General features: G+C 42.0%; 1 protein-coding gene across 3 annotated transcripts in view; it reads right to left on the reverse strand.

Moving 5' to 3' along the window:
- Positions 1-15,978, reverse strand: part of lad1 (ladinin) — a 139,655-nt gene that overhangs the window by 588 nt on the left and 123,089 nt on the right. For 2 of the 3 annotated variants that reach the window (XM_080210093.1, XM_080210095.1), the window contains one exon: positions 9,878-9,894. The exons of the other annotated variant lie outside the window; for it this stretch is intronic. In XM_080210093.1, the coding sequence (XP_080066219.1) occupies positions 9,878-9,894 (17 nt within the window). The remainder of the gene's footprint in view (positions 1-9,877; positions 9,895-15,978) is intronic. 3 annotated transcript variants of the gene reach the window in all.

A 15,978-nucleotide genomic window follows, 5' to 3' on the forward strand; every position in this document is an offset into this window, starting at 1 on the left:
TGCATATGGCATCATGAACTAATGTGGGATGATGTCTTTGATGTAACATTCCTAGTGAGATTTGATTTGATTTATTATTGACACGTATTGGAATATAATGAAAAGTATTGTTTCTTGCACGCTATGCAGACAAAACGTACCATCCATAGAGTACATAGGGGAGAAGAAAACAGGCCCTTTGGCCCAAGTTGTCCATGCTGCCTTTTTTTTTAAACTCGAAGCTAGTCCCAATTGCTCACATTTGGCCCATATCCCTCTATACCCATCTTACCCATGTAATTGTCCAAACTTTGTAAAAGTCAAAAATTATACCTGCCTCTACTACTACCTCTGGCAGCTTGTTCCAGACACACACCACCATCTGTGAGAGAAAAATTGCCCTCCGGACACTTTTGTATCTCTCCCCTCTCACCTTAAACCTATGCCCTTTAGATTCACACTCCCCCACCTTTGGGAAAAGATATTGACTTTCTAGCTGATCTATGCCCCTCATTATTTTATAGACCTCTATGAGATCACCTCTCAGCCTCCTACGCTCCAGAGAATAAAGTCCCAGTCTTTGCAGCCTCTCTTTACAACTTAAACCATTAAGTCCCAGTAGCATCCTAGTAAATCTCTTCTGCACTCTTTCTAGTTTAATAATATTCTTTCTATAATAGGGTGACCAGAACTGTGCATAGTATTCCAAGTGTGGCCTTACCAATGTCTTGTACAACTTCAATAACCCATCCCATCTCCTGTACTCAACGTTCTGACGAATGAAACCAAGCATGCCGAATGCCTTCTTTGCCACTCTGTCCACCTGTGACTCCACTTTCAAGGAGCTATGAACCTGTACCCCTAGATCTCTTTGTTCTGTACTTCTCCCCAGTGCCCTACCATTAACTGAATAAGTCCTGCCCTGGTTCAACCTACCAAAACGCATGATCTCGCATTTATCTAAATTAAATTCCATCTGCCATTCGTCAGCCCACTGGCCCAATTGATCAAGATCCCGTTGCAAACCGAGATAACCTTCTTCACTGTCCACTATGCCACCAATCTTGGTGTCATCTGCAAACTTACTAACCATGCGTCCTATAGTCTCATCCAAATCATGAATATAAATGACAAATAACAATGGATCCAGTACCGATCCTTGAGGCATACCACTGGTCACAGGTTTCCAGTTTTAAAAACAACTATCAGCACCCTCTGGCTTCTGTTATCAAGTCAGTTTTGTATCCATTTAGCTACCCCCATCTTGGATCCCATGAGATTTAACCTTATGCAACAACCGACCACACCGTACCTCGTCAAAGGCCTTGCTAAAGTCCACGTAGACAATATCAACTGCATTGCCGTCATCTACCTTCTTGGTTACCCCTTCAAAAATCTCAATCAAATTTGTGAGACATGATTTTCCACTCACAAAGCCTTGCTGACTGTCCCTAATCGGTTCTTGTGTCTCTAAATGCCTGTAGATCCTATCTCTCACAATATCTTCCAACAACTTACCCACCACAGATGTGAGGCTCACCGGCCTGTAGTTCCCTGGCTTTTCCCTGCAGCCCTTTTTAAACAAAGGTACACCATTTGCCAGCCTCCAATCTTCAAGCCCCTCACCGGTAACTATCGGTGATTCAAATATCTCTGCTACGGGACCCGCAATTTCCTCCCTGTAGCCTCCCACAATGTCCTGGGATACACTTCATCAGGTCTCAGGGATTTATCTACCTTGATGCACTTTAAGACTTCCAGCACTTCCTTCTCTGTAATATGTACACTCCCCAAGACATTACTATTTTTGTCCACAAGTATCCATGCTTTTCTCAACAGTAAATACTGATGAGAAATACTCATTTAGGATCTCACCCACCTCTTGTGGATCCACACATAGATGGCCTTGTTGATCCTTAAGAGGCCCTACTCTGTCCCAAGTTACTCTTTTGGCCTTTATGTATCTGTAGACACTCTTTGAATTCTCCTTTGGCTTATCTGCCAAAACAATCTCATATCACCTTTTTGCTGTCCTGATTTCTCTCTTAACTCTACTCCTCCACCCACTATACTCTCGAAGGGATTCAAAGTGAACAAAAAACAAAGAAAATTACAGCACAGGAACAGGCCCTTCAGCCCTCCAAGCCTGCACTGACCATGCTGCCCGACTTAACTAAAATTTGCGACCCTTCCAGGGACCATATCCCTCTATCCCCATCCTATTCATGTATTTGTCACGATGCCCCTTAAAAGTCATTATCGTATCTGCTTCCACTACCTCCCCCAGCAACGAGTTTCAGGCACCCACCACCTCTGTGTAAAAAAATCTGCCTCGTACATCTCCTTTAAAACTTGCCCCTCGCACCTTAAAGCTGTGCCCCCTAGTAATTGACCCTTCCACCCAATGCCAGATTTAGACTTGGTGAGGCCATAAGTAATATAAAGCTTGGAGGCCCCTTATTAAAAAGTTACATCAAAAGATCTCACAAAGATGCGTACCAAAACAGGACCTTGGGTCACCACAAAAAAAATTGAAAATATACCTTTTAATTATAATATAGCAAGGTATTTAAAATGAAAAATCAAAATTATTTTCAAATGAATGCATTTAGTGATTACATATTTATCATTTGGCTGGCTTGATCTCTCTCATAGATTATAATACAGTATACCCTGGAAACAATACTTAAATGTAACTTTTAAAATAATTTTAAGATACATTAATCTATCTACACAAAATGCTGACAAAATAAGTAATCAGGATCACTTTTATTAATATAAGTAATAATGAAATTGTTTGCAAAGTCAGAAAACTGATATCAGATACAAGTTAAAACATTTTCTTTCTTGATTTCTCAAAAGCAAAATCATGAATTATGCCCTCAAATGATATGCTACACAGCTTATCGCTTTCTATGCACATGATACTAAGCGCAGACAGTTTGTCTTGACACATGGTTGCTCTCAGTTCATTTTTGATTCTCTTTAGCTGTGAAAATGACCTTTCTCCTGAACAATTTGTTACCATAAAACATAAGACTAGTTGTAATATTGCTTCCACGTTAGGGAAAACTAAATGAATCTTGTCTTGGAAGATGGTTTGATACAGACCTTTGTGGCAAATTTGTTCTTTTCCTGGATAATTCTTCTTGACATAAGGATGCAAGTGCTTCAGTTCCCCCGTAAGGTTAATATTAACATCGTTTGGATACTCTTTCATCAAAGTTTCCACTGCTTCACGTAGTTGTGCTCTGAAGATTCTGAATCAACTAAAAATGAAAATTTGTTTGCAGCATAATTGCAGACTGTTGCCCTTCTTCTCAAGTTTGCTTCAAGGACATTGATTATAAGAATGAAGGATTTCACTCGAAATTTGTCTCTTGGAGAAAGCACTTCATCAGCATCAGGTGCAGCTCCATCGTAGGTTTGTTTTTTTCTCACTCTCCTCCTTTTCTCTGCACACTTGTAATCTACATCAGGCAGTTTGGATTTAGCTTCTTGTTCAATATCATCAAAGTTTTCTTGAATATTTTTCACAAAGTGGGAAAGTGATGAGTACAGATTTGCACATGCGATAAGTGCAATCTGTGGATCCTGGAGAGCCTTACTGGTTTTGTGAAACTCCTCCAGCAAATGAGTCCGTAAGTATAGCATAAAAACAAACTCCAGTATCTTCATTTTTTCCAGAAGAGTACCAGCTAATCTTCTTGGACTTTGCTGATCACCTTGGGTTTCTGGATCCTTATCTGTTTCTGGAGTAAAGTAACTGTCAACTTTTGGTAATTTTTTGAGTTGCTCTTCAAGCTGGTGCTTTCTTTTTCTCTTCTGGTATTCGCTCTTAAATGTTCTCTTCATAGTAAACTTTCTGAAATTTTGTGAGGCCCTGCCCTAAGCTGTAGCTTGTTTAACTTATGCCTACATCCGGCACTGCTTCGAACCTGGGAATAAGTTTCTGACTATCCACTCGGTCCATGCCTGTCATAATCTTGTAGACTTCTATCAGCTCACCCCTCAACCTCAGTCGCTCCAGTGAGAACAAACCAAATTTCTCCAACCTCTCCTCATAGCTAATACCCTCCGTACCAGGCAACATCCTGGTAAATCTTTTCTGTACCCTCTCTAAAGCCTTCCTGTAGTGTGGTGACCAGAATTGAACACTATATTCCAACCGTGGCCTAACTAATGTTCTATAAAGCTCCAACATGACTAGCCAATTTTTAAACTCAATGTCAATGAAGGAAAGCATGCTGAATGCCTTCTTGACTACCTTCTTTACCTGCATTGCCACTTTCAGTGACCTGTGGACCTGTACACCCAGATCCTTTTGCCTATCAATACTCTTAAGGGTTCTGCCATTTACTGTACATTTCCTATCTGTCTTAGACCTTTCAAAATGCATTACCTCACACTTGTCCGAATTAAACTCCATGAGCCATCTTTCTACCCAAGTCTCCAACAGATCTACATCCTATTATATCCTCTAATGGTCCTCATCGCTATCCGCAAATCCACCAATCTTTGTGTCATCCGCAAAATTACTAATCAAACCAGTTACATTTTCCTCCAAGTAATTTATATATATTACAAATAGCAAAGGTCCCAGCATTGATCCCTGAGGAACATCATTTGTCACAGCCCTCCATTCAGAAATGCACCCTTCCACTGCTGCACTCTGTCTTCTTTGACTGAGCCAGTTTTGCATTCATCTTGCCAGCTCACCTCTGATCCCATGCAATTCCACCTTCTGCACTAGCTTACCATGAGGGACCTTGTCACTACCACTGCACCATTGCCTCCCTTACAAAAAGAAGACTCCGTCCCCAAACCTTTCAGTTAATAGCCAAACACACTAGCCAATTGCGCCACAGAGATGGAGACTAAAATGCTTGAAAATGAAATGTTAGCTTTGCTTTGACACGGGTAGTAGCATTCAGCTATAATGAGATGGTTGCAGAGTTGCCAGCTGTGGGGTCATTTTCTATTTTATTGGACTTATTGGAACACCTACATATATCTGAAAACCTTTAGAAGAAATCTGTTTAAAAAAAACTGACGTCCATGTAGCCCAAAGATGTGCAGGTTAGGTTGATTGGCCATGCTAAGATTGGCCATTCCTTAGTGTCCAGGGATGTGTAGGTTAGAGGGATTAGTGGGTACAATATGTAGGGATATGGGGGTAGTGCTTGAGTGGGATTGTGTTCAGTGCAGACACGATGGGCTGAAGGGCCTCTTTCTACACTGTAGGGTTCTATGGTTCACTGCCCTACCCTCATCAATCGTCTTTGTCACTTCCTCAAAAAACTTGATTAAGTTCAAAAGACACGACCTCCCCTTCACAAAACCATGTTGCCTCTCACTATTACATCCATTCATTTCCAAATGGGAATAAATCCTGTCTTGAAGACTCCTCTCCAATAATGTCCCTACCACTGACATAAAGCTCACCGGCCTGTAATTATCTGGATTATTCTTGCTATTCTCCAATCCTGTGGGACCTCCCCTGTAGCCAGTGAGGATACAAAGATTTCTCTTAAGGCCCCAGCAATTTCCTCCGTTGTCTCTCTCAGTATTCTGGGGTGTAACCCATCAGGCCCTGGGGACTTGGCTACCTTAATGTTTCTCAAGAACTCCAATACCTCCTTTGTGATCTCAACATGACTCAAACAATCTACACATCCTTTCCCAGACTCATCATCCACCAAGTTCTTCCCTTTGGTGAATACTGACGCAAAGTACTCATTTAATACCTGGCCCATTTCCTCTGGCTCCACGCATAGATTCCCTCCCTTGTCCTTGACCGTGCCAAGCCTCTCCCTGGCTACCCTCTTGCTCTTTATATATGTATAAAAAGCCTTGGGATTTTCCTTAATCCTGCTGGCCAATGCTTTCGCGTGACCTCTGTTAGCCCTCCTTACTCTTTGCTGAAGTTTCTTCCTATTTTCCTTGTATTTCACACTTGCTTCATGTGTTCCCAGCCTCCTAGCTTTGACAAATGCTTCTTTTTACCCTTTGACTTGGCTCACAATATCTCTTGTTATCCAAGGTTCCCAAAACTTGCCATACTTATCCTTCATCCTTACAGGAATGTGTCGGTCCTGAATCTCTATCAACTTACACTTGAAAACTTCCCACATGCCAGATGTTGATTTGCCCTCAAACATCTGTCTCCAATCTACATTCTTCAGTTCCAGCCTAATATTGTTGTAATTAGCCTTCCCCCAATTTAACACCTTGACGGCCACACTTATCTTTATCCATCAGTCCCTTAAAGCTTATTGAATTGTGGCCACTGTTCCCGAACTGTTCCCCTACTGAAACATCGACCACCTGACCGGACTCATTCCCCAATACCAGATCCAATCTGGCCCCTTCTTTAGTTGGACTACCTACATACTGTTTCAAGAAGCCCTCCTGGATGCTCCTTACAAATTCTGCCCCATCTGCACCCCTAGCACTATGTGAGTCCCAGTCAATATAGAGGAAGATAAAGTCACTCACCACAACAACCTTGTTACTGTTACAGCTTGCCAAAATCTGCCTCCATATTTATTCCTCTATCTCCCTCTGGCAGTTGGGTGGCCTATTGTTAAACCCCAATATTGTGACTACACCTTTTCTGTTCCTGAGCTCTATCCATATCGTCTTGCTGTATGAGCCCTCCAAGATGTCCTCCCGCAGTATAGCTATGAGATTCTCCTTAACCAGTAGTGCAACTCCCCCACTCCTTTTATATCCCCCTCTATCCCACCTGAAACATCTGTATCCTGGAATGCTGCCAAACCTGTCCTTTCCTTAACCAAGTAACGGCAACAACATTCTACTAATTCAAGCTCTAAATTCATCTGCCTTACCTGTTACACTTCTTGCATTGAAACAAGTGCACTTCAGTTCACCAGACCCTCTTTGAGTAGCAACTCCACCCTACCTGCTGTTTCTCTGAGTCTTACTGGCCCTACGCTCTGTCTTCTCTTCAGCTAGTTCACCTTTGTTTTGGTTCCCACCCCCCCTGCAAAACTAGTATAAATCCTCCCGTGTGACACTAGCAAATCTCCCGACTAGAATATTTATGCCCTTCCAGTTTAGATGCAAACCGTCCTTTTTGTACAGGGCCCACCTGCCCTAGAAGAGATCCTAATGGTCCAGATATCTGAAACCCTCCTCCTAATCAGCTGTTTAGCCACATGTTGAGCTGCACTATCTTCCTATTCCTAGCCTCACTAGCACCTGGCACAGGGAGTAATCCTGAGGTTACAACTTTAGAGGTCCTGCTTATTAACTTTCTACCTAACTCCCTGAATTGCTATTGCAGGACTTCATCACTCTTCCTACCTATTGTCATTAGTCCCAATATGTACCACAACTTCTGGCTGTTCATCCTTCAAAATGCATTCTGCCTGTTCAGAGACATTTACCTCTAATCAATTTTTTAAAATTCATTCATGGGACATGGGTATCGCTGGCAGGCTAGCATTTATCGCCATTCCCTAATTGTCCTTGAACTCAGAGGTTTGCTTGGCCATTTCAGAGGGCAGTTGAGTGTCAGCCATATTGCTATGGCTCAACTGTCAGATGTAGGCCAGTTGAGGACAGCAGATATCCTTCCCTAAAGGACATTAGTGCACCTGGTGGGTTTTCCCGACAATCAACAATGGTTTTATGGGCAGCAGTAGATTTTTAATTCAAAATATTTTTTATTGAATTCAAATTCCACCAACCGTCAAGATGGGATTTGAACTTGGATCTCTCGGGCATCAGCTGAGTTTCTGGTGCCTCCCACCACTACCCCACCCATTCTATAATGTTCCCCTAATAATCTTTGGAAAATTCATAAGGAGGGAATGAAGGACATGGTATAAGCAGCCTCCCGCCAGCATAATAAATATGATCTAAAAATGCAGTGAACTTCTGCTGCCAGATTAACACAAATCCATTTTTTTTAAACTGATTTCTTCTAAGGTTTGTCAGATATATGTAAGCATGCCTGATATTTTAAGTCCAATAAAAGTGGATTAGAAAATGACCCCACAGTGCATAAACTAAACTACTGGCAACTCTGCAACCATCTCATTATGTCTGAATGCTGCTACCAGTGTCAAAGCAAAGCAAAGCTAACATTTCATTTTCAAGCATTTTAGTCTCCATTTCTGTGGCACAATTGGCTAGTGTGTTTGGCTATTAACTGAAAAGGTTGGTGGGGACGGAGTCTTCTTTTTGTAAGGAAGGCAATGGCACAGTGGTATTGTGACTCAACTGAAATCCAGGGCAAGATCTGGGAACTTGGCTTTGAATTCCACCATGGCAGCTGGGGAAATTTAACAAAAACCAGAATTCAGGAAGACATTGAAGCCATCGTCAATTGTCATTAAAAACCCATCTGGTTCACTTTTGGGGGCAACGCAGTAGTTAACACTGCTGCCTCGAGTGCCAGGGATCTGGGTTTGATTTAGGCCTTGGTTGCCTGCCTGTGTGGGAGTCCTTCAGGTGCTCCAGTTACCTCCCACAGTCCAAAGGTGTGCAGGTTAGGTGGATTGGCCATGATAAATTGCACCTTTGTGTTTTCCAAGATGTGTAGGTTAGATGGATGAATCATGAGAAATGTGGGGGGTACAGGGATAAGGCTGGGTAGAGTGGCTGGGTAAGAAACTCTGTCAGAGAGTCAGTGCAGACTCAATGGGCCAAATGGCTCTTCTGCACTGTAATGAATCTACGATTCTATAAAAGTGTAAGTGGATAGAAATTAAATTCCTGACTGCAATTTACAATTTCCTGATTAATGGTCATGTAAAGCCTTAAGCTGCATTGTTCCAAGGAAACTGCTAACCTTCTGAAACTCATGTCTGGTGAAATTTCAACCTGAAAGTTTGCACCGTGTTGCAATTTTAGAAGAAAATTTTGCTCTATTTTATCTATTATTGTATTAATTTTGTATTAAGATTACACAGAAAATAGAACATAATATACCTTTTTTGTGCTGAATAAGATGATGTATATCAGTGCTAGAATATTTTGCTATTTTTGTTGCATTTTTAGTAAATGTGTAAAGCACTTGTGGTCTAAATTTTACTAAATTCTTATTTGACACTGAGCAAATCTCTTTCTACTTTGTCCTGACAAAATGTTCTTCAACCAAGAGTGTATTAATGGCTACATCCATTCTATTTCTCTTTGCTGCATCAGCCTTCACTGTGACTTCACTGAGTGAGACTGCTGATTTAGTGATATTTTATTTTATGTGTCATCACTGATTGGGACATGGGATGATATTGCACAAAGGTATTTTATGTAAAATCTGCTGAGCCAGCTGAGAGAGAAGATTGGAACTTATCTCACTTTATTAGTCTGAGTCTGAATTGAAACTGACAGCTCAGTTAGAGCATAGAACATAGAAAAACTACAGCACAAACAGGCCCTTCAGCCCACAAGTTGCGCTGATCATATCCCTACCTACTAGGCCTACCTATAACCCTCAATCCCAATAAATCCCATATACTCATCCAGAAGTCTCTTAAAAGACCCCAATGAGTTTGCCTCCACCACCACCGATCCACTCACCCACCACCCTCTGAGTGAAAAACTTACCCCTGAAAGGTTATTGGTATGGTTATAGCCTTATTATATTATAGGTTATTAGTTGTAGCCTGGTTATTGAAAGGTTAGGGCACGCAATGCTACCTAAATTTTGTTAGAAGTGTGAGCTCCAAGTAATTATTAATGGAACTGAAGGATGAAACATTAAATGAGTCCATGAAAAATCCCAAAAACGTTACAGTGGGTTAGTTTCACCAATCAAGTACATGCATACACAGGATGCAACTACATGCAATTCCCAGTCTAGACATGTCAGTAATCAGAAGTTTCAGATAGTTAAAGAAATATATATAAAAAAAACTTTCCTTACTTTGAATGTTGTGCTTTCTGAAAACAAGAAGGGTGATCATGTAAATATTTCCAGTTTACAATGAAGATGGTTCAGTTAGCTTATTGTCAGATTATCTTAATGATACTTGCAGCAATTCAAAATTATAGTGTAATTATTATATGTATTCCATTCCACAAAACAGGGTATATAATTCACCAGTTGCTGATACCATCAATTTTGTTTTGCAAAGATAATCACAAATGCTAAGGGAAAACCAAACACTTATGTTTTCATGCCTTCATTATGCAGCATATTGAAATCCAGTTTCTTGCTGTACTTCATCTAACAACAGTTCAATCTAAGCACAGAGAGAAGCTGCAACACTGTTTGCAACAGATTAGTTTTTCTCTAAATGTGTTTTAAAGCTCCTATTTGCGTGCTTGGTCGAGAATGCTGACTGTAAATGGAACACTCACCTGCATTGTGACATAATACTCTTGATACTATCTCAAGGATTTAAATGATGTTAGAAGTGGATCTACTATGTTGGAGAAATGCTTATCAGCAGGCTGCCTCTGCACCAACACACTGTATACATTCCATAGCAGCTCATAAATTGCACCCTGAGCCCAACTTCTGTATGAAAAAACAAAATCCTTCAAAAAGTCATACATTGGTAGGATGTGCCTTTTGTAAGCCATGGGAGTGCACAGGTTGGGTTTTCTTGAGCCCAGGTGGAAATTTGGCCTTTATTGCCTGACATTTTTTGCCAAAATTAAACTATTGCTATCTTGTTAGAACAAAGAACAAAGAAAATTACCGCACAGTAACAAGCTCTTCAGCTCTCCAAGCCTGCACCGACCATGCTGCCCATCTGAACTAAAATCCCCTAACGTTCTGGGGACCATATCCCTCTATTCCCATCTTATTCATGTATTTGTCAAGAAGTCCCTTAAAAGTCACTATTGTATCTGCTTCCACTACGCCCCCGGCAGCGAGTTCTGGACACCCACCATCCCTCTGTGTAAAAGTTTTGACTTGTACATCTTCTTTAAACCTTGCCACTCACACCTTAAACCTATGCCCCCTAGTAATTGACCCTTCCACCCTGGGAAAAAGCTTCTGACTATTCACTCTGTCCATGCCCCCTCATAATCTTGTAAACTTCTATCAGGTCACCCATCAACCTCCATGTCCTGTTGCATGTCATGAAGGCAAGGGTCAGACATGACCAGTTGCAACATAAATAAGATCACATAAAATGTTTGTTTAGCTCGTACTTGTCCAAATTGAACCGTGTTGCATTTAATATTCTACTCCCTGGATATTAGTTAAAATGATGGGTAAATTGAGCAACAAAGTCCATGACTATGATCATATTCCCAAAGTCTATTTGCTCATTAGTTCCTTCCATAACCAGAACTTGAATTTATGAATTAATAAGCAGTGACCCAGGCCACTAACTACACTCCCAGTGAGACACCAAACTTATCCAAAGTTGGCAGTGGGCAGGCTTGTCCTATTTTCCTTCCGCAGCCCACGTTAGGAAGGCCGCTTCTGATTTGCTCAACACATGTAACTGCCAATGGGAAAACAGAACCCAGCCATACACTTCTTAGCTTTTTATTACTGTTTCCACCTTGTACTTTCCTCTCCTTGCTGGGTTAGGGGTGACAATAATGGATGGATTGCTGATGTCTCTTTTGGAGAGTGAGGCTTCAGTGGTGGCTACCTCTTACACCTCTCAGTCGTCAGCAAGTCACTGTTTTTAGGTCTTGGGATCTTTCACCCTCTGAAGTGGTCCCCTTACCTTCTAGTGCCTGACAGTGACAGGCTCCATCCTGATGGCAAAGCTATGGTAAAAGACCAGCCTACAAACTAAATGACCACTCATTCAGAAACATGGGACAGGGTGTGAAGGGCAGGGCAGTCATGCAAAGTTCCATTCTGTTGCTGATTTGGCAATAGATGGAGGATCTCTATTGTAGAACACCACAACTGCTTGCTATTTAAAGATCTGTCTGTGTAGAAGACTCACAGGATGCATAATTAATCATTTTTTTTGCCGACAAGAATTCAGCTGGGATGAATTAAATTAGCGACCTAACTTTCAGTAGAACAACAGTCAGTGCTCCATTCCAACAGTCAATTTAAAAAAGGACAGCAGTTGATAGATTGGTATTATAATCACTGTCTTGACATTTATTTACTCATTTGTCCTTTCAACAGTCTGAATTTGAATTTACAAATAATAAGTAAAGTAGGGAAGCATGGTGGCACAGTCGTTAGCCCTGATGCCTCACAGTGCCAGGGACCCAGGTCCAATCTTGGCCTTGAATCACTGTCTATGTGGAGTTTGCACATTCTCTCAAGTCTGCATGGGTTTCCTCTGGCTGTTCTGGTTTCCTCCCGTAGTCCAGGTTAATTGGCAAATGCTAATTTGCCCTTAGTGTAAGGAGATTAGCAGGGTAAATATGTGGGATGATGGGAATAGGGTGGGATTGTGGTTGGTGCAGACTTAATAAGAACATAAGAAATAGGAGCAGGAGTAGGCTATCTAGCCCTTCGAGCCTGCCCCGCCATTCAATAAGATCATGGCTGATCTGTCGTGGCTCAGTTCCACATTCCCGCCCTCTCCCCATAACCCTTAATCCCCTCGCTTATCAAAAACCCATCAACCCGCGTCTTAAAAATATTTAGCGAGGCAGCCTCCACCACTTCAACGGGCAGAGAATTCCAGAGATTCACCACCCTTTGAGTGAAGAAGTTCTTCCTCAACTCCGTTCTAAACCGCACCCCCTTTATCTTGAGGCTGTGTCCCCTAGTCCTACTGTCCTTTCTGAGAGGGAAGAGTCTCTCCACCTCTATCCTATCCATCCCATTCATCATCTTATATGTCTCAATGAGATCTCCCCTCATTCTTCTAAACTGTAACGAGTACAAGCCTAGTTTATTCAGCCTCTCCTCATAGCTCAAGCCCCTCAACTCCGGTATCAGCCTAGTAAACCTCCTCTGCATTCCCTCCAAGGCCAAAATATCCTTGCGTTAGTGCGGCGCCAAAACTGCACACAGTACTCCAGCTGCGGCCTCACCAATGCCCTATACAGCTGCAGCAAGACCTCCCTACTTTTATATTCAATCCCCCTCGCTATGAAGGCCAGCATCCCATTAGCCTTCCTGACCACCTGCTGCACCGAATGATCTCCTTCTGCACTATAGGAATTCAATGATTCTGTGATTCTAGAATTACATTCCCAGTTGAGAACAAAGCAAACCAAAAACGCCTAGAGTTGGCAGTGAACATGCTTATTCTATTTTAATGGTTAGACCTCAGCAACAAGGCGCTTTCTGACATCCTGAATAAAAATGCCAGGAAATCATTTGCAAGTACCTAGCTGTTTGTTAAAATCAAGGTACTCAGAGGCAGTAACTGAGAAACTGGCAGATTGTAGCCAGCACAAAAGGCTCTTTGAACACTACTGTTAATTGTGCAATGTTTATTGACAAAAGAGAAAGAGGTTTCAAGTATTTACAATTTCTGCTATTGATACTTTAAAAGGTCTATATAATTGGTACTTCTATTACCATGTATTGAAAATAAGCTTTTTTTGGAAAGATGTTTTAGAATGATTTTTTTTTGTCCATTTTATTGCCATTATAGGTTTCATTGGTTCCAAAGAGTGTCTAATGTGTGAATGGGCATGGTCTTGCTGCAGCTGTATAGGGCATTGGTGAGGCCGCAGCTGGAGTACTGTGTGCAGTTTTGGGCGCCGCACCTGCGCAAGGATATTTTGGCCCTGGAGGGAGTGCAGAGGAGGTTTACTAGGCTGATACCGGAGTTGAGGGGATTGAGCTATGAGGAGAGGCTGAATAAACTAGGCTTGTACTCGTTAGAGTTTAGAAGAATGAGGGGAGCTCTCATTGAGACGTATAAGATGATGAATGGGATGGATAGGATAGAGGTGGAGAGACTCTTCCTGCTCAAAAAAGACAGTAGGACTAGGGGGCACAGCCTCAAGATAAAGGGGAGGCGGTTTAGAACGGAGTTGAGGAGGAACTTCTTCACTCAAAGGGTGGTGAATCTCTGGAATTCTCTGCCCGTTGAAGTGGTGGAGGCTGCCTCGCTAAATATTTTTAAGAAGCGGGTTGATGGGTTCTTGATAAGAGAGGGGATTAAGGGTTATGGGGAGAGGGCGGGAAAGTGGAACTGAGCCACAACAGATCAGCCATGATCTTATTGAATGGCGGGGCAGGCTCGAAGGGCTAGATGGCCTACTCCTGCTCCTATTTCTTATGTTCTTATGTTCTTAAAGTGTCATAGCTTGGGCATTACGAAGATGAGAGTCTATGGGCAGTGGATGGTGAGGCAACTGTTAGCATGGGGCATGAGGTTGCACGAATGCAGCAGAGAGTGTATGTGTGTGCGTTGGGAGGGTGTGAGGCAGCAGTGAGGGGATATGAGGGATGAGGGCTAGACTACTTCTTTCATTGCGCAGAACCAAGACAGGCCTTTTAAGTAGCCCACTGATGCCTCTGGCAGCCTGTGGCTTCCTCAAAACGTTCCCGTAGGTTGGCTGGCTTGACTGCAGTCTGAACCCAAGGCCACATCCCTGCTCCCTACCCACAAATGAATATCCTATCTTTCCTGGTCCTTTCTCCTGAGGTGGGAGTGCCAAGGCTGGAAATTTACTGACTCTCTCTACATGCCTTGCGGATAAACTTTCAGCCCTTTAGATGAACAAAGGCAAAATATTTTGGAAATTGGAAATTTGAAATAAAAATAGAAAATAAAAACACAAAAATGGCCACTTCTTGTTTTTGTCAAAAGTATTTTGTGGCCCCACCAGAATCAGTTACATTTGATTTTAAAGTTATGCCACCTTTTCCTATATTTCACTGGCAACAGAAAATTGCAACCTTATCAATTCCTATCAAAATCCTGAAAACCTCAATTGCCCCTTATACCTCTGTACAATAAGGAATACAAGCCTGTGGTTTAAGTAATCTTGGCTCTTAATCCAATGCTTAGGGCATGGGTAACAGTCTGCTGAAGTTCAGCATGTCTCAAGTTTCCTTGCAGTCAAAAATGGCTGAATAAAAATGGTTCCACTGCCTTTAATTCTGTTCGCTGAGTAGTTCATATGGACAACCTCCAATTCCAGTAAAACGTATCAGCCAACTTAAAAAAAGTTGCATGAGTACACAAAACTATTCACTTCATTCATACTTATGGATTCGGACAACTAATAATTCTACTGTCTGGAGTTTGGATATTAAAAATGTGCAAAAATAAAGTCTGTAGCTTAAATCACTGTATCATCGTTGCATTGCATTGCTCAAATCATTGACACTCTGTTCAGGATGCACATCGCCATTTGGAAGCTATTCCCACACATAGTGAATAACGCATGCTATGTGTCACTAAAAGCAAGAATGTGCCTACGTGAGAATTTACAATTGCTACTGCGTGCGCCAGTTTCTGAATGCCCCATTCAAGAGTGGTTCCTTTTACTGCTGACAGTATGGGCCAGCCAAGTATTTACTTATCATCACATTGGCACATTATAATGTACAAAGTGACTTAAAATAGCATGCAATTTCCACTTCATACTGTCAACATTCGAGCTTGAGATTTTGTTGGGCAGAATTTTTCTCCTTCACAATGTGTTTGGTGGTGGCAGAAAGCAGTGGGATTTTATGGTCCCGCTGTTGTCAATGACGTTTCCTATTGAACGCACCCTTCACTGCCAGGAAACCAGTGAGAGGGATACATCGTCAGAGGGATCATAAGATCCCACTGACGTGAATAGAAGCAAGATTTCAGTGATTGTATCTAGTTACAAAAGCAGGATTTTACGGCTCACCCCAACACGGAAAATCCTGTCTGAGATCAACGGGCCTTTTCATGTTCCGTCCCTTTTCCTCATCCCCCACCCACTATGGTTCCCATGGCAGGCGGGACAGAAAAATTCTGCCCCAATGGTCGGATTCTCTGAGCTTATCCACAGCTGGGATTCTCTGATCCTGCTTCAGTGAATGAAGATTTGGTTGAGCGTCAAATTATCTGTTCCACCAGCAGCCCACTTTTCACGGTGATGCATTCCGATGAGCTTGCTCAGTTGCAATGAGTATGATACTGG

Source organism: Carcharhinus amblyrhynchos, chromosome 22, assembly GCF_965287045.1.
Source record: "Carcharhinus amblyrhynchos chromosome 22, sCarAmb.v2.hapA, whole genome shotgun sequence".
Lineage (NCBI taxonomy): Eukaryota > Metazoa > Chordata > Chondrichthyes > Carcharhiniformes > Carcharhinidae > Carcharhinus > Carcharhinus amblyrhynchos.